The 18,496-nt window shown below is 39.5% G+C and overlaps 1 protein-coding gene across 1 annotated transcript in view; it reads right to left on the bottom strand.

Annotated features, from left to right (window-relative positions):
* The window catches only part of WASF3 (WASP family member 3), a 47,197-nt gene that overhangs the window by 10,661 nt on the left and 18,040 nt on the right, over positions 1–18,496 (bottom strand). The window contains exons 3-5 of the mRNA XM_069467438.1: positions 7,861–7,995; positions 5,528–5,681; positions 2,377–2,494 (exon numbers count right to left, since the gene is read on the bottom strand). Of these exons, the coding sequence (XP_069323539.1) occupies positions 2,377–2,494; positions 5,528–5,681; positions 7,861–7,995 (407 nt within the window). The remainder of the gene's footprint in view (positions 1–2,376; positions 2,495–5,527; positions 5,682–7,860; positions 7,996–18,496) is intronic.

Raw genomic sequence — 18,496 nt, 5'->3', positions numbered from 1 at the left:
CCGAGGGAGGGGTGTGCCTTTATTTCCTTCAGTGCTATCTGAGCATTTTACAACTAGTATATATTATTTGTGTACTTTTAAAAAGCAAAAGAAATAAAGGGGGTGAGAAAGATTTTATTGTGATTCCAATATGCCTCCTGATTAAGGACCACTATATTAAAATAATTAATAACTATTACCTTTACCTTTTAAAAGACGTATGCTGACATATTTAGGAATTGTTACAGTATCTGTAAGTTTCTTTACAATGGTTCAGACTCCAAATCTATCAACGTGCATATGAGACACAGACACACATGCGTGCGCTCGAGCCAACCACGACAAAATATTAACAATGATGAACCTATACGCCAGGTACACTGGCCTACATTAAAATCACTACAATGTGCCAAAATGCTTCCTCTCTCAGATGATCTTAGATATTTCTACCTGGCCCCTCGATTCTGAAGTATACCCACCTACCTCATTTTTCCCCAAACCCAGCAACCCCGCCTCACCCCCCCCCACCACGCACCCTTCGGATCTCAGCACGAATGGTGCCCCCTCAGAGGGTCCTTCTGTGACACCCCATTGCACATACACTGTCACCCTGCCAGGTCAGCTCACCCAGGGTGCTCTGTACTCTTCCTCACAACACTTACCAACAGTGCAACGACATACTTAAAACTTTGTATTTATTTGCATAATTATTTTTTAATGTTTTTAAAGCATCAAATTAAAGGAAACAAATATCAAAGACAATGAATTTTTTTTATGCCCAAATTTTCTAAACTAATTTTTCTTTCAGATTTGTCAACTGCAAATTGAACATGACTTGGGATTCTAAAATCCTGGGAAATGAAGACTATCTTGCCTCATTTTTTATTCCTGTACGAAGACTGGTGTTAACATTTTGAAACTGCGTTTCAGAGGGCTGTGTGACTACTCAATGCCTGTGCCCCCACTATAATCTCCATGAGGGGGCTAACCTTGTCTTTCCCACCACTGCCTATCAAGCATTTAGAAGACATTTAACAAAGAATCATTATATAAATGAATGAATGAGAAATACCTATCAGAATTTTATGTGTTTGAGGAATGTGGAATGAGATAAAATAGTCAAGGAAATGACAAATGGTTTTAAGGACACACTAGCCATGCATAAAGCTGTTTTCCCTTCAAGGAGAATAGCAAAAAAAATTAAATTTTTTTGCCAAAAGTATGTCTAAGAAGGAAAACCTCGAAGGCCTTTTAAGGGACAGGCAAGTTTTAAAGAAAGGTACTCTCTTAAAAGACCTGGCATTTTGTCCTGTAACTATAAAAAGTGTGGGTATTAAGACAAACATGGCTTAAACATCAGTTTCTTTTCTGTTCAAAAGATCAGTATCTTCCTTTCTTTGCTTGAATACTTTGTAAACTACGCAACTTTTCCAAGATTTCCCAATTAAATCTCCCCAAGCCATGAGCACAGAAAGAGCGTGTTAATAACCAAGTACTTGGAATCCTTTCCCGCAATCTAGTGGTAGTAATATCTTACATCTGCACAGTCTGTTTCTATGTTTCCTTTTCTTAAATCCTGTTTCAAATTTCAAATTCTCCCCCATCCCAAACTATCACTCCTATTGGGCAACACACCTAAATGCCTCAAAACCTGATGCCATCAACCCACAAAATGCTAAGCATTTCTCCTAACTAAGCATCCTAATATTTGTCAAGCCAACTAGATCATCATTTTAAAACACAGCAGACATATAAAAATATTAGTAAATACTTGCTCTTAGAGAATTAGTCTTTTCAGTGGCTTAAGTCTAATTTTGGGGCCCCAAGGGGACATTTTCAAAGCCTGAGTAGAGTGAGCTTTCCTCCTGAGACTGCTGGTTTCTCCACCCTCACCCTGGCAATTTTCTCATCTACCATTACACTTCCCGAAAGGGAGGTTCGTTTTCAGTAAATACTATCGCTGAACATGCGGATCACACAAGCTTCTCAACTGCAGAGAACACCTCACCCAAGTCTTAATTACAGGTGGGTGGCAACCCAACAATTAAGAATGTTAAAAAGACAAAGCTCATCACTGTGTTTGTTGACTGCTTTATGAAAGTCTGAGCGAGCAGAAGGAGAAAAGTGATAAAACATAGTTACAAACAAAACTGAAATTTTAGCCACCGCTTTTGTTAAAGCAAAGCAAATGCTATAGAGCAAATCAGATAGTATTTATTGAAAAATAGTATTACTGTGTTAGACTGAATTGTCAGGATCTTCATGTGAAAAATGCAACCTCCAAAAAAACTTCAGCACTAAAGGTAACATCTCAACCATTTAAATAATTTACTGATTTATTTCTAAGCAAGAATCCCATTTACACATATGCACATTTCCCATGCTGAAATTACTTACCTTTTGACGCCTTTTCTCTTTCCTCTTGTCTTCTGTGTCCTGTAGCATTTTTTCTTTCCAGAGGTCAAAGAAATAGGAAGGATCAGTATAGAACTTCAGCCCGTCCTTCTTATCATCTCTGCAAATCAATGTATTGCCAGGAAGGGAAAAAAAGATTATTAGATACTTTCATATATAGGTAAATATTAATTTAATTTTAACTCATGGGATTGTAACATATACACAGGGCAGCTAAGTATCCTATGCATAAGTAAGTCTCCAAATTTCCTTATTTGAAAAAATGTGAAAACATGCAAGAACACCAACCTACTCTAGAATAATTAGGTTAAAAGTACTCTTGCTTATTTAGAATTAAGTATAGAAAATTGTTCTTAAAAAAAATCACAATATGGCTCATAAAGAGCAATTTTTAATACTTCAATTATTTCAGGAAATGTTTTGTTTATTCCAACAGGAAGCTATACAGAGATGGATGTATCCTTAGTACATACATTAATACATTTACTTCTACTCTAGAGCTTCAATATTATTAGGATACAAATTAATAAGTACTCTATCCCTTTTTCTCAATAAGGTTTGCCCAACATCCATTAATCCAAGAAGGAAAGAAGTAAAATGTTCATAGTAAGTGTGACTAGAAAAAAGTGATGAACTATGTATTTTCAAAGTGGAAGTAACCTACAAAGAAACTTCATTCACCTGTAGCCATTTGATTTAAAGTACTGCTATAGTTACTAAGGTCTAAAGAATATTTCAAGCCTTTATATAAGTTACTCATTTATCATAAAACCAATAATGCAGCTAATAGGAATCCAAAGTTGTCATATACATCAACAGTAATGTTGATACAAAGTAAACATTCTATTAATGTTTTAAAATAGTATTTGGCCTGTACACTTCCTTCAAGAGAAAACAGAACATTTACATTTCATATTAGTATTTGAACAAGTCACTTAAGGCACTAAGGGGAAGCAAAATCAGTTAAATGAGTACAGGGAAGAGTTTATGCCCAAACTGTTAAAGAAAGCTTACTGAATTATTCAGGAGAAAAAACAAAAAAAGGTTTGTCCTTAAAGCCCCTGAAATGCCACCTCCTGGTAAAGCCTCTCACCATCCAATACTAAGGCCCAGGTTTCTATAGGACTATTCTAGTCACTGTGTCTGAAAATCACTAACAAGCCAGTGTAACTCTATACTTTAACCTTTAATTATTTAAAATCTTCCCTTTCTAATTAATAAGCAAGCTGAATGATAGATATTTTATTAACAACATTATTGTGAAAAAGAGAATTTTTTCACTAAGATACTAAGGCCTTGAATATAGGCAAGGTTATAAAAAAGCTATAAAACTAAAAGTGTATAAAATGCACATTCCTTTTTTTTGTAAATGGAGTTAGTACTTTAATGATGGCAGGAACTCACTTAAGTAAACCAGTGTTAACCTTGATATAAGAATATAAGCAGCTATATCCTATGTCTACAGCATCTAAACACTCCATTTTTCAGTCACTTTGTGCTTCCTGTAATAAAACACTGTTGTGTGTTATGTAAGTTCAAATGCAAAAGTTTATATATTTTATATAGCGCAGATATTATTATATTAATGAAAAGCAGATTTGGGCTGCCACTGGTATTCTTAAACACTATTAAAAAGTCAAAGACATGCTTTATTTTCTGTAAGACTGAAAACACACACACATAATATATATGAAGGTCAAATCATTTTTTCATGCAATTAAAATTCTACCATCACCACAACCAAATACTTCAACATGATCTCGATTAATCAAATGTAAGTATAAATTTATTGGGTTTTCTGGTTTTTTCCCCTTTAGAACAGAATTTTTAGTGAGGTTTCTTAGTAATGCCAGGTAGGAAAAGTTTAATGAGCGAAGTCACACTATACTATGTATATACTGAAGCTCCCAATGCTAAATAAAACTGAAAGTGCCCTAGAAAAATGCCCACTGAACAAAAACAAAGTCAAAAGTCAAAACAGGCTTACAATGCTATTATTCACACATATCATTAATTTTTTAAATGAGTGTGCTAAAACCTTCAGAAAAGTAAGCTTGTTCCACAGAAAGGCATGGCATCTTGCTCCCCTCCCACCACAGTTTCCATGTGGTCACTTACGTTATTTTGAGACAATCTCTCTGTCCATGCAGAAAGAAAGGGATACTGTCTGAATAGTGCTTTACCAGCAGAGCTGATATAAAGGGTAACTCTAGGCATCTCCTTGTGGACCCTGAGAAAGGCCAGGAATTCAGACCAAAAAAAACTCAGGGCACTGCCCCCAAGGGCAGGACCATGAAGGGCAGTCACGGAAGGGGAGAACTCACAGGAGCATCACCAGCAGAGCTGGCCCTGGGGCAGTGAGGACCACAGGCCACCACAGCTTGTGCTGTCAGACGCTGAAGGAGGAGCTCGACAGGAGGGCACAGAGATGGGGAGAGGGACAGGGCGTGCCACAGGGACAATTAGACAGTACATGAGAAAGGAGACAGGACAGGAAGTAACAGCAGATACGGGAAGAAAGCACTGAGGTGGAAGGAGCAGGACAGGTGTTTTCAAAAAGCGTTTTTAGGTACTCTCTTCATATTAATTTTTTGTATATTTATATGATATGTGATAATGTGTCCCACCATTTTACAATAACAGAAGGTTAATTTGCTCACTGTATTTTCACTCTTAAAAACCCCTAACACCGCAGAATACATTTTTCTGAATTAAATAACAAATGTCTCTGCAGTGCTGAAATGCTGAGACAGGTATTTTGCAGCATTTGAAATGAATTATGCAGCTCCTTTCACACTGACTTTGAATATGAGAAACAACATAACCACACATAATACTGTTATGTACTATACTCACTTCTACTGAAGATACCCACATCTACCATTTACCTAGAGAGCTCACACTTCTCTAGGTAAAGGTATCTGCATTTTGAAATACTAAAACTTTAATAATTCTGTACCAATGACTAATTTCACTATGTATAATGATGCAATTATTATTTTCAAAGTTTGAAAAAATTCTTAATTTTAACCCAGATGAGCCATCAAGAATGTTCCCACACAACGCATCAGCCCGGCTCTGCCCACCTCTCCCTGAGCCTCTACAGAAAGGCTCTGGGCACAGGAGGCCGTACCTGTATGGAGTCAGGATGTTCAGAGGTGGGGGTTTATCACTCTGGTTGTAAATGTCAGCAACAGGATTAGGAATGCTGTTCTTTGAAACCACCTGCTGGTCTTGGACTGTGGAACTTTTGAAAGCTTTTTTCATGTTGATATCCTGTAGTGACACTATTTGGAGAAAAGTCCCCCGAGTTGAGTTATACAGAAAAAATTTTAACTGTTTAGCAGTAAGCATCATTTAACTCACAATCATAAAAACCTCCTAGAATAACCAAATAATGTTATCGTTCATTTAAAACCATGCTTAAATAGCATGGGCATTCCCTCTCTCTTATAGATAAGTTATCTCTGAAATTAGGTCAAATCATGTTTTTTTTCCTTTTATAGCGATCTAATTATTTCATTGAACCTAATATTAGAGCATCCTTCTTTATTTAAATTGCACTTCTCAGAAGCCACATAGGAATACAGTTATGAGTATAATAGGCATGTAAATATATATTTGAGTATCCTAAGGAAAACACCATTCAAACAGTTAATATTAGTTTAAATATAATACACGTGGGAAATACTTCTGCAAAAATTACCCAAGTGTAAATAACATATTAAGTTTTTCTGAAACTGTTACAACATTAAGGAAAGATGGCAAAGCTTTTCAACACACACACAGTCCTAGAAATTAAGAAGCTTGATCTATGATACAAAATTACAATAAGGAGTCAGGAAATCAGGGCTGAGCCTAGTTCTTTCTTGTGTGTGTACAGTACTCTACATTTCATTTATTAACTCATCTGACTTGAACACGGACTTTTTGAGGTGAGCAAACTGGTCCTATTAACCCACTTAACTCAGCCACTGCAGCTGAGATTCAGGGATAAGTTTCCAAGATCTCCCAGCAAAAAAGTGGCAAGGCCAAAATAGAACACAGATTTCCTAACTTTTAGTCAGCTGTTTTTTTTTAATCTAACATCCACATGGAGGAAATAAGGTAAAATCTTGATCAGAAAGGGATTTTAAAGATATGACATGTACTGAAAAATCCCACAAAATTTAACTTATAGATTAATCTTTTTCAGGGTAAGATTTATCACAACCATTCCAATTACAAGAGCCAAAAAAAGCTGAAGGAAGATGAATAAATATTAAAAATCACTTGTGATACCAATTTGAAAAGTGAATGTTTAAAATGTTAAGAATTCCTTATCTGAATAGACCACGTAGTTATTCAAATTTTTATTTTTTAAATGAAAAACAAATTTTAAAAATAGAATTAAAAAGAGCGTGTTTTTTTAACTTCCTACTTATTGAAAGTCAGTAAGAATGTTCACAATGAATAGTAAAATTTCAATGTTCTACATTTTTATTATATTTGTAACTCACTGATTTAATTTTGACCTTTGAAAAAGATCTGAACATGAGCAAACATATCTTTTTTAAATGATGAAGGATGAATTCCACAAATGAATAATATTTTTTTAAAAAGTAAAAGCTTTATTTTTTTTTACCAATATTACTACACAGAAGTAGTACAAAAATCAAATGTTGGGATCTTTTTAAAGCACCAAGGGAAACTGTAACTACCATTATTTGAAGGTAAAAATAAATTTTAACATGAATATTTTTCTCAAAGTAAATATGAATTGGTATATCTTGTACTTTTTTAGCATATTTTTTCCAGCCTAACCTCAAGTCTTTCATTAAAGATACCGAAAGTAAAATTTTTAAAAACGAATTGTTGACAGTTTTAATTTTATTGAAACTGACACAATTTCAGGGGATATCATCAGCTAACTACATGCTTGCCAATATTAACATTATTTGAAAACCTGAAGCCTAAAGGCCTTCAGTAAATGCTATTTCTGAGAAGGTAAATAAAAATTTTAAATCAGCAGAATCACTATGATTATTTATCAACCCAAACAAGAGTGTCAGGCTGAAGCCTTTGCTCTGTCACACAATGTGTGTATAACCCTCTCTCTTGGTTGGAACATGTCTTTGGAGTGATTCTGCGATTCTTAGGTAAGAAAGTACTTTCAAAATGACTACCAGTAACTTAAACTAAGACTTATAATACTGAATGCATTTGAAGAAGTCTTTAAAACAAAGACTATACTTGTTATTATTTTTTTTTTTAAAAGAGCATGGAGTACCAGGTAGACAAGATATGAATCTTTTTATCACTAATTAACCCAAAGTTGTGGGGTTTCCCCCTCACTATTCTTCTAGGAAAAGACAAGATGAAATATCAGCATACTACCCCAAGGAAGAAGCAGTAATTACACTGCAATTAATTGCTACCATCTTGTCAACATCACTTCTAGCTCACTGCTTTCATGCAATTACCTACCCTCTTCCACTGTTGAATCCAGCTGGGTAACTTTGACAGCGAGGCGATCAATTCTGTCTTGAAGAGAATTTGCTCTGATGTAGAAGTTGTTAGCCTCATTAAACAACTCACCGAATATGTCTTCGGCATGTTTGCCTGTAGAGAGAACGAACGGAGAAACCCAACTGTCGAGAAGCTGATGAAGCCGCCCTCACACATCCCCACCCGTCTTACTCCTGTCAACGCGAACGATTTTGTGCAAATGAGTATGAAAATAAAACATCACAGACCAAGGCTTTAGAACTTTCAAAATTTATTAGAGATATTCATATAAATCTGAAATTGACCCCTAGTTGTAGAATTTTAAAATATCCCAGATAGTACAGAATCCTTATAGCTGCATGAGCTATCACTCCAGTTGTTTCCCACTAAATACAACTTTTTTGGAAACAAATTAAGTTCTCCTTTTGCATGCTTTAAGTATAAACAATCTCAGCAACCAAAGTTTCCTCTTATTCCCAAAGGTAATTCAATAAATCATGTTGGCTTTTAAATTTAGGATTTTATCTCATTCACAATAAAAAACATTAGGGATCTCATATTGTGCCTGACACTTTCCAACGGCATTAAGTTTTTCTAATTAACATTTTGAAATCTAGGTATACGGTGCTGACTCTGGCGCTCTCTAAAAATTGACATTTTGAATTCAGTTAAATTTTCCTGCATGGGTCACCTCTACAGTCTTGTGAGTGCCAGGTATAACTCCCACTTTTCCTAAAATGTGTGGAACATTTCTGAAAGTTTAATAAGAATCAGTATCTGCTTATACTGAATTTCCAAAACCTAACACCATTCTTTTATTCATTCAACAAAAATTAATAGCTGCCTACTCTGAGTGTCAAAGGCACACCTACACTTTAACTTCTCTGACAGAGATACCTACCACTTCTATTTTCATTTTCTATCCATTTATTGCTCAAATGAGAAAGAGAACCTGAATGTTCCAGGATGAAAACTTCACCGAGCAAGAGTAACGCTGAAGTTGTCACTGCGCTTTATAGTTTGTACGCTGCCCTCAGAGCCACCTTCTGGACTCGGCAATAATCCACGAGGCTGTACTCTGTGAGGTCCGACTGTGCGGTGTTTGGCCCACCCCGAACACTGCCTCCTGTACACACTAGTCCAATGAAGGAATGAGCGAGCCCCAGAGGTGAACAGGGAGTTGGTGTCTGCATTTTCTGGGTGACTAAACTGGGATCAGAAAGGTGATCTGTCCAAATCCCGTGGAGACTAAGTGGCAAAAATAGATGAAACAAAAACTTGGTCATCTTTCAGTTCTCTGCTTTTATCATACAAAACTTCCTGGGCTGGAAGTCATAAATTATTTCAAGCCATGAGACACTCGATAATTTCTTATCTACTTAATGAAATGGACTAAAATATTTTACTGCTTAAAAGGTTGCTCCTAGATACTGGGCAAACATTTATGAATTTAAAATTAGTATGATTTCATATATTCTAACTGTGCAACTGTCTTGAGAGGAATTTTCTCTTAGAAAATAAGAATAAATACATCCTCCAACCTCCACCAAAAAAAGGGACAAAACCCAGATTTCCGTTTTCAGCTGAGCAGTAAACTGTTTCTCTTAAAGCCCACAGCATGGTCTTCTGAGTTTCCTTAAAATTCTGTCAATGGTTTCCACTCTCACGACATGGAAAATGGTTCCACAAATGCAAAAAAATAACTCTTCACACAAATGATATATAATACGTTTTTAAATAGGTCACTAGATATGGTACCCAGAATTAACGTGTTTACTGCCTAATGAACTCTTTTCCTGAGCTCCAGACTTGTGTACCTAATTAGCTCTCAAACATCTCCATGTTGATGTCTGTTGAGGACCTCAGACCCTGTATGAGTTCCAATACGAATTCCTTTTCAACTTAACTCAAACTCGCATCCCATAATGGATGGCACCAACCATCCAATATGAAGCACAAGCCACAAACGGTGTCGTCCGTGACCACTGGTTCGCTCTACAGCTAACTGAACGCCAGATCTCGTTCCTTCTGTCCCCACGACACCTTATCTCAGACTCTCATTTCTCTCCTGAATTACATCAAAAACTTTGTTTTTCCCTCTTCTAAATTTACTTCCCACCCCCAAATCCATTAATCACATTACTGCCAAATAGATTTTCTAACAGAAAGAGCTGTGCCATTTCTACTGAGATTCCTTATTGCCTCCCCCTCATTTCGGGATAAAATCTAGTAAGCCTCGCGCAGAAGGCCCTCTGCACCTGGCCTGCCCCGTCCTTGTGCTGCGGCCAGAACGAACGACTCGCCAGCCCCGCGCCCTATCCGCGCCCTCGGCTCCGGCCACCTCACCCTCGTTCTCACGGTAACAGCGACCAGCGACCAGGGACCAGCGACCAGCCACGGTATCAAGCACTCACTGCGGCAGCCCAAAGCCTAAGTGTTCTACCTGCTTATTCCTTTCTTACAGCTCTATGATTTCAGTCAACACAGAAGAAGTGTTTTGTGTTTATAGAAAATAATTAATTAAAATAAAAATGCATTTAAGAAAAGAATGACAGAAACCCCTCTCACGACTACATACCCGTAAGTATGGCTACCACTGTAAAAACGCAAGAGCGCTGGTGACATGCGGGGAAATCGGGCCCCTGTGCAGGGCGGGTGGGAACGCGAGGCGGTGCAGCTGCCGTGGGACCCGTCTGGCGGGTCCTCAAAACATGGAACGCAGAACGGCCGCGTGTTCCCGCAATTTCACGTGTGTGTGTGTGTGTGTGTGCACGCACGCGTGAGCACGTGTATCGACAAAGAAGTAGAAACAAGGACTCGCAGAGACGTCTGCACGCCCCTGTTCACAGCAGCAGTGGCTCCCAGCGCCGAGAGGTGGAAGCGCCCCCTGTCCACAGCGGACACAGCAGGAACAGAACGCAGCGCGCACGACGGGATTCCATTGAGCAAAGGGAAGGAAACGAGGACGCATGCTACGACAGGGGTGGGCCTTGAGGACATCACATTACATTAAGTAGGTGGGGCCTACTGAGAGGTGCTTGGGTCATGGGGGGGGACCCCTCATGAATGGATTAATGCCCTCCCCTGGGGTGAATCCTCCCTCTGTTACCGCCCCCCATTTCCCCCAAGAGAGCCGGGTGTTATAAAGAACCCACCACCTCCCTCCCTTCTCTGCGCCTCCTCTGGACTCTGGCTCCCGGGGTATTCTTTTATAGCGGCACAAAACACTAAACTATTACTAAACAGCACACTAGAAAATGATTTAGTAAATGTTATAATTTACAATTAAAAAATTCAAAAAGCTTCAAAGAAAATCATAAAAATCTCGGATTCTGCACTCAAAAACCCTCTCTCCCCTGCCCTCCTCAGCCCACACCGTGCCCACCTATTTCTCTCTACCCCTTGCAGGGAAGCTTCGCAGCAGAGCCCCCCACCCAGCAGAGCCCCCCACCGCCCTGTCCCAGAGCCCTTCCCCACTCCTCCTGACCACTCCAGCTCCCAGCTGCCCTATTCCCCTATGGAAGGGTTTTCCCAGCTCAGCAGGCCACCTCCTTGCTAAGGGGAAGGCCAGTTCTCGGCCTCATCCGGCTGCTCAGTGGCTCTGCCCAGCGCTACCCTGATCCCTGGGCCAGCCCTGCGTGTCCCTCCCACCCTCACTTGGCCCCTGGGCTCCTTCTGCAGCTCCCTCCCTCTGCAGACGGCAAACCTCGCAGGAGCCCAGGGCTCAGGGTCTTGCGCTTTTCTTTCATTTAACAGAAATTCTTTTTGCTACTTAAAAAAGAAGCTAATTATTTCTGCTTCTTAACCTAGTGTTTTAATAGTCCCAAGAACTCCACTTTTAAAAACTACTGACACAAAAAAAGTTCTGTGTTAAATATTCCAACCTCTTCTCTTTTCCATCAACATTCACTTGGGCATCTCATCCAGTCTAGTGGCTGTAGACACTCCCTCTATGCTCATGTCTCCTAAATTTCTATTTCCAGAGGGACCTCTCCCTGAAATGCAGACTGATACATTGAACTCTTTACTGAACATCACCACCTGGGTGTCTAATAAGGCAAACTTAACCTGCCCAGAACGGGGAAGTCCTCATTTCCTCTCTCCAGCCTGCCCCTCCTTCTTCTCCTTCCCCATGAGAAGCGCCAATTCCATTCTTCCTGTTGCTCAAGCCACAGACCTGGTGTCACCCTCCCATTCACCCACACCCAGGCAGGCTCTCCAGCAAACCCTGTCACACACTCATGTTTTCAGAATATATCCAGTTCCGACTGCTCTGAACCACGTCCCGGATCTGACCCTGCCCAAGTCACAATCGCCTCTCACCTGGTTTCCCTACCTGCCGAGGGATCGGTCTCCTAGCTTCCCCCACACACCCGCTCCAGTTCATTCTCAACCAGCAGCCCCAGCCATCTTGTCAAAACTCACCTCCGATCCTGTCACTCCTCTGCATTCTCAAATCCTTTCCATGCCGTGCCCTCTCACTCTGAATAAAAGCCAAGGGGCCTTGTGATGGCTTCTAAGGTGCTATACGATCTAGCTCCATTTACCTCTTAGCCTCATCTCCTGTTATCCTCGCCTTTGTGCCTCCCACTCCAACCACCTGGCTTCCCCGCTGTTTCTCAGACACGCCGAGCATACCCTCTTCTCCCCAGGCCTTTGCATTTCCGGTCCCTTCTGCCTGGACCATTTCTGCCCCAGAGACTCACGTGGTTTCCTCCCCCACCTCACCCAGCTCTCTACCCAAATGTCACCTCTACATGAGACTTTCTTTAGCAATCCTAGCTAAATTGCATCACCTCATCGCACACATAATCACAAACACACACGCCCTTATCCCTCCCTGCTGTATTTGTCTCCTCACCCCTTATCACCATGTAATAAATTATGCACTTCTACATATTCACCTTGTTTCTTGTCTGTCCCCTCCACTAGACTGTATGACCCACAAAGACAAGGCTTCTCCCCAGCTCTGCACACTGCTGTATCAATCCCAATGTCTACAGCATGCCTGCCTTATAGTCGGTACTCAGAAAAGATTTTGGAATAAATGAATAAAAACTCACTATCACCTGGTTAACTTAGGATGCAGACTGGGCTCTGGAGCAGATGCCCCGTCTGTGCTACCATGACACCCTAAGCTTACCTTGGTCACAGGACTTGTCACATAACTCCAACCCTGTCTTCATCCACCTGCGCTCTGAGGGTTTGAGCTCTGCCTCTTCCCTCCGCCCTGCCCGTGCTGAACCAGTGCCCAACTATCCACTGAACAAAAAGCACGTGGTCTATACCAGTGTTTTCCTGTTAACAAGTACACAGCCAACAAAGGCTCCCTGCTCAAGGAAGTCTGGGAAACACTGGGCTAAAAAGATTAAACGTGTTTCTATGCCTTGGGGCATCTCAAAATCATTAACAGGCTAATGTGCACTGGTAATCTGCAAGAGAAGCATCTAACACATAGTTGTTTTCAAAGTGACTGGGCCTGGAAACACATCTTCCAAAACTATTGTTTTATGAAACTGATAACATCTTCCAAAACTATTGTTGTAGGAAATCCACTTGGGGAAATGCTGGTGATCTGTAGACAAGCACCATGTTCCAAATACTTCATGTACCAGTCTATCAGTTCTTTATTTCTGAATGTCTGACACTGTCAAAATGAAACCATTCGATTTTTGTCTTTCTACTTGACCATTCATAGTTTATAATAAATTATACACAAACATATATTCCAGTGCAACTCTAAAAACTCCCATCCCTTCCCCTTCAGCTATGCAGAAAACTAATTATAATAACAGGGACAGCACATATCACCAAGAATTTAGGAGCGTACACCATATTCTTGCATAAGTTACAGCATTATTCTCAAAGCACAGTAACTACTGTTGAGAACACCACTCTGTACTCTCTGCTAGATGCTACAGAAGCAGAAAAGGATAAATAGCATATTCCTCCACCTTCAATGCTTAACCCTATTTGGAAAAACATCTCTTTGTGCCCATGTGTGCCCACTGTTTAGCTCCCAATTATTAGAGAGTACATGTGGTATTTGTTTCTCCATTCCTGAGATATTTCACACTAAAACCCCCAACCTAAGCCTTATACATGGTATCCATGTAACAAAAACAGTAGTACCCCCTTAATATTTTGAAATAAATTTTTTTTTAATTATCTGGGTTAAAAAGGGGGGAAAAAAAAACAAACCTGCAATTGATACTGTATTTCCACTTGGAAGTTCTCAATTTATAAAGAGACACAGAAATTAAAGACTTGCATAATTAATATTTTGCCAGCTGCTGAAAGCTGACAAGTGACTAAAGGGAAGAAAGTGGAAGGAGCTATATTTTCTGATGAATAAGAATAAAGTGTTGCAATTACAGTCTCCAGCTTTGCAAACAGCAACTGATTTGAAAAGCTGAATTCTACTCTTTCAATGGCAAGTCCATTAATAGCTAAACTAAAATAATTCTGAATTGAACTAAAGACCACATTGAAGTAAGTGCAATTTCTTCCTTCTTTATTGACAAAGTTTCCACTTCTGGACTTCATAGTACCACAGAAACTCGTGTTCAAGTATGTCAGGTTGAGGAATACACCTCCAAATTGCCAAAGTGTAAAAATTATGCATGGATTTTCAACTATATTTAAAAGTGATGATTTATCGGAAACAATCATGGTGTCATACATGAATCCTTTCTGTGGAGCAAGAAAGCAGTCATAACTAGGGCTTTCAAAATTTTTAGCACACACAACTAGCACCCAGATCTTGGTTTGCCACGATTTTGGATATTCATTCTCCACTAAAAGAAATCAGGCTCCTTAAAATGACTCCACGGCTGAGGGTAGAAAAATACAAGATGATCCTAGAATATATTGCTGTGCTGGAAAAAGTAAAGTGCTCAAAGATTGGGGGAGACATGTCAAAAGAACACAGGAGCCTGCTTGGAAAGCTTCTACTGGCCAAATCTGGGAAAATGTGAGCATTGAGATGGAGACTATGGATTATAGCCCACGGAATAAAATAATAATCCATCAGTCCACACTGATACAAATGAGTAAGTAAATAAGGAAAGAAGCGAAAGCAGTTACAGCAGAATGCAAACTAACTGATGTCGAAGAAATTACAGAATAACAAAAATCAGCATCTTGCAATCACCACAGCAAAGCCGGGCAAGAATCAAACCTGCCAGAATGGACGCTGGGACTAGTGGTTTATAGACGTGGGATAGGAAATGGGATATTTACTTAGTCTCAAAGTGTCTCTCCGTAAGATATTTATTAATTACACAGGGGAAGAAACTTCACACCACAGAAACCTACACTAATCAACCAATGAAACTCAAATCTCCAGCTATGGTGCAGGCAGATATTTGCGCTTCCTGATCAAACGCCCTGAGGAGTTCGCACCATCGCTCTGTGATATTTCTGTCAACATCCTGAATCTCACCCTGAGGAAACAGAAAATCCAGACCAAAGGACATTCCACAAAATAAATGGCTGGTTCCCTTTAAAATTATCAAGGCCATAAAAGCCAAAGGAAGACTGAGGTACTACTTATGATTAAAGGAGACTAAAAGGAGAATTGTATATATACACATACATACACATATATGGGGAGAGAAGAAGAATTCTGAAAAAAAAAAAAAGAAAAAAGAAAAAATATGATAAAGTAATAGCTGACGAATCTGGGTGAAAGTGTATGAAAATTCTTTACACTATTTTTGAACTTTTTAAAGTCTGAAATCATTTCACAATAAAAAGTTAAAAAAGAAACTTTATTACAGTATCTGTAATGTCCAATTGTTACTGAATTCCATAAAATAACAAGTCATAATCACTGGGCTTTTGGGTCTTTCCTCCTTTTTAAAGCTTTATTTTTTTTCTACTATGAACGCAATCCATGCTTATTGTAAGAAATGTAGAAAATACAAGTTAGTAACCAATAGGAAAAATGACCCAAAGTTCAATCAAAGACTCTAATGCTAACATCTGATTGATTATAAAACTAATACCTGCTCATGGTAGAAAATTTGGAAAATTCAGAAAAATTAAAAGAAATGTCATAATTAACCACAATAAACTTTTTTGTGCTTTTTATACTATTCTAAGCATTTTATAAGAACTAAGATGACACTGATTATTAAGCAAATTCAGTTTTTCAGCAAATATTCAGAAGCACCCAGTGTGAAACAGGCACTGTCCTAGAGGCCTGAAGACACCGAGCAGTGAACACAGCCCAAGTCCCTGTTCTCATGAAGTGTATATTATGGTTGGGGGAAACAGACAAACACACACAATAATACGGTAGGTGATATAAGTGCTATGAAGAAACTAAAACAGTGAAGACCATAGAGTAGATGGAAGTGGGTGGAATTTCGGTGGTCACAAAAGGCCTCTCTGATAAGGAGGTATCAACCGCCTGAAGAGAGGGAGGCTACCATGTGAACCTCTGGGGGAAGAACCTTCCAGGCAGAAGGTGGCAACATGCTCGGTGTGTGTGAGCAACATGAGGGAGGCCAGTGTGGCTGGAGCCCAGTGAGTGGTGGGAAAATGGCGAAAGAGGACAGAGAAATAAATGTCCTTCCCTTTGGGGGGCTGGGGTAACTAGAGCAGAAGCAGGGAAATCAGACAGGAGGCTACTGCTGGGCAGGTACGACACGGTGACCTGGACCGTAACAGTGAACACCGGGGGAGCTAACAGGCACACAGATTTGGTACATACTCTGAAGATGACTGACCTCATCTGCTACTGGAATGGATGTTTGATATGAGAGAAAGAAGAGACAAATCAAAAGCACTAGAAGAACAGAGTTCTCACTTGCTAAGACAGATGGAGGATTGGGAAACGGAAAGGAAATAAATCACAAATTCAGTTTTAGACACGATGATTTGAGATGCATATTAGAAATCCAAGTGAAGATACAGAGTGGGTAGTGGTAGATACAAGTTTGAAGTCCAGGGGAGAGGTCAGAACTGAAGACATAAATTTGGAAGTCATCAGCATAAAGGTGGTATTTCAAGCCATTGGACCTGAGGAGAACACCTAGTGAATGAGAACAGGCAGAGTTTAACCGCCAAGCCCTGACGCACCCATCACAGAGAGGCTGGGAAGATCATCGAAGAGTAGCTTGTGGGGCAGGAAAAACAGTGAGGTGTCCAGAGGCCAGGTGAAGAAAACTTCTCCAGAAGGAGGAAGTCATCAAAGAGTTAAATGCTACTAATAGATCAGGTACCAAGACTGACCGCTGGATTCAGCAACATGGAAGTCAAGGGTAATGTTGACAAGCGCAGTTTCGCAAGAGGGAACAGGACAAAACCCTGCAGAGAAGTACAGGCAGTGGAGATGGAAGAGTTCTTCCAAGGAATCTCGCTGTGAAGGGGAGCAAGAAATGGGCGACTGGGAGAGGACAATCTGAGGCTTACTTAAGTTGGGATATTGTTCTATATATTTGGCAAGAACGATGGGGGGGATGACAGAGAGGAGAGAGAAGTAAATGCAGTCCCAGAGTGAGCACGAGGGTGGGGGACCCAGTGCTCAGGTAGAGGAAACGGCTTTAGACTGAAGTATGAACAGTCCACCCATCTTACAGGAGGGCGGCAGGGCATACCGGGCAGAGGCCTGTCAGTGGGGTGGTCTGTCAGAAGGGCCATGTTTACTTCTCCTCCGATTGTTTTGTTTTACCAGTGAGGTAAGCAGCACAGTCGTTAGCAGGGAAGTGTGAGGTGGAAAGCCAAGGCATGAAATAAGCACTCCAAGAGCATAAAAACTAATTAACAAAAAAATTATAGCAGATTGCTGAGCAACACGGAGGGCTCACCTGAGGAATGTGCTCATGATTTCAAATCTTTCTTTTTTTTCTAATATAAACATTTAAAGCTACAAATTTCCCTCAAAGCACTTCTTTAACTAAATCCCACAAATATGCTGGTATTTTGTGTTCATTACCACACAGTTAGAAACAGTTCCTAATTTCCCTTTTGAATTCTTCTTTGAGTCAAAGATTATTTAAAAAGGTATTGCTTGATTTTCCAATATTTTAGAATTATCTAAAAAAAAACTACTATCTCGTTATCATCACATGCTGTATATTAATCTTTCTAAACTTCTTATTTTATGGCCTACGAGATGTTCCATCCGGGTGAATGTTTCATGGGAAATTAACAGAATATGTATTCTACAGTTTGGGAGTTTAATACATAAAGATCCATTAAGTCAGATTGGCTGGTAGTGTTTTTCAAACCTTCTGTATACTCACAGATTTTTTTTGTCTACTTGTTCTTTCAATTACTGAGGGATTCTCATCAAAATCTCCAACTGTGACTTTGAGATTCCTTATTTCTTCCCTTAGTTGTGGCTGTTTTTAGTCATGTACTTTGGAGCCCTCGTATTAGGTACATACACATTTAAGATTATGTGTTCTTGAACCTCTTATTACTACAAAATGTCCTTTATTTTATTAATATAATCTACTTTATCTGATATTAACATAACCACACCAGCTTTCTTATACTTTGTCGGGTGTATTTTTTCCACAATTTTCTTTAAATTTGTATCTTCATCCTTAAAATGCACATATTTGAGATTCACTTAATTTTTTTTTATTTAGCCTGATAATCT

The sequence above is a fragment of the Eulemur rufifrons genome, chromosome 4 (assembly GCF_041146395.1).
Source record: "Eulemur rufifrons isolate Redbay chromosome 4, OSU_ERuf_1, whole genome shotgun sequence".
Lineage (NCBI taxonomy): Eukaryota > Metazoa > Chordata > Mammalia > Primates > Lemuridae > Eulemur > Eulemur rufifrons.
This window is presented reverse-complemented; position numbering and strand designations above follow the sequence as displayed.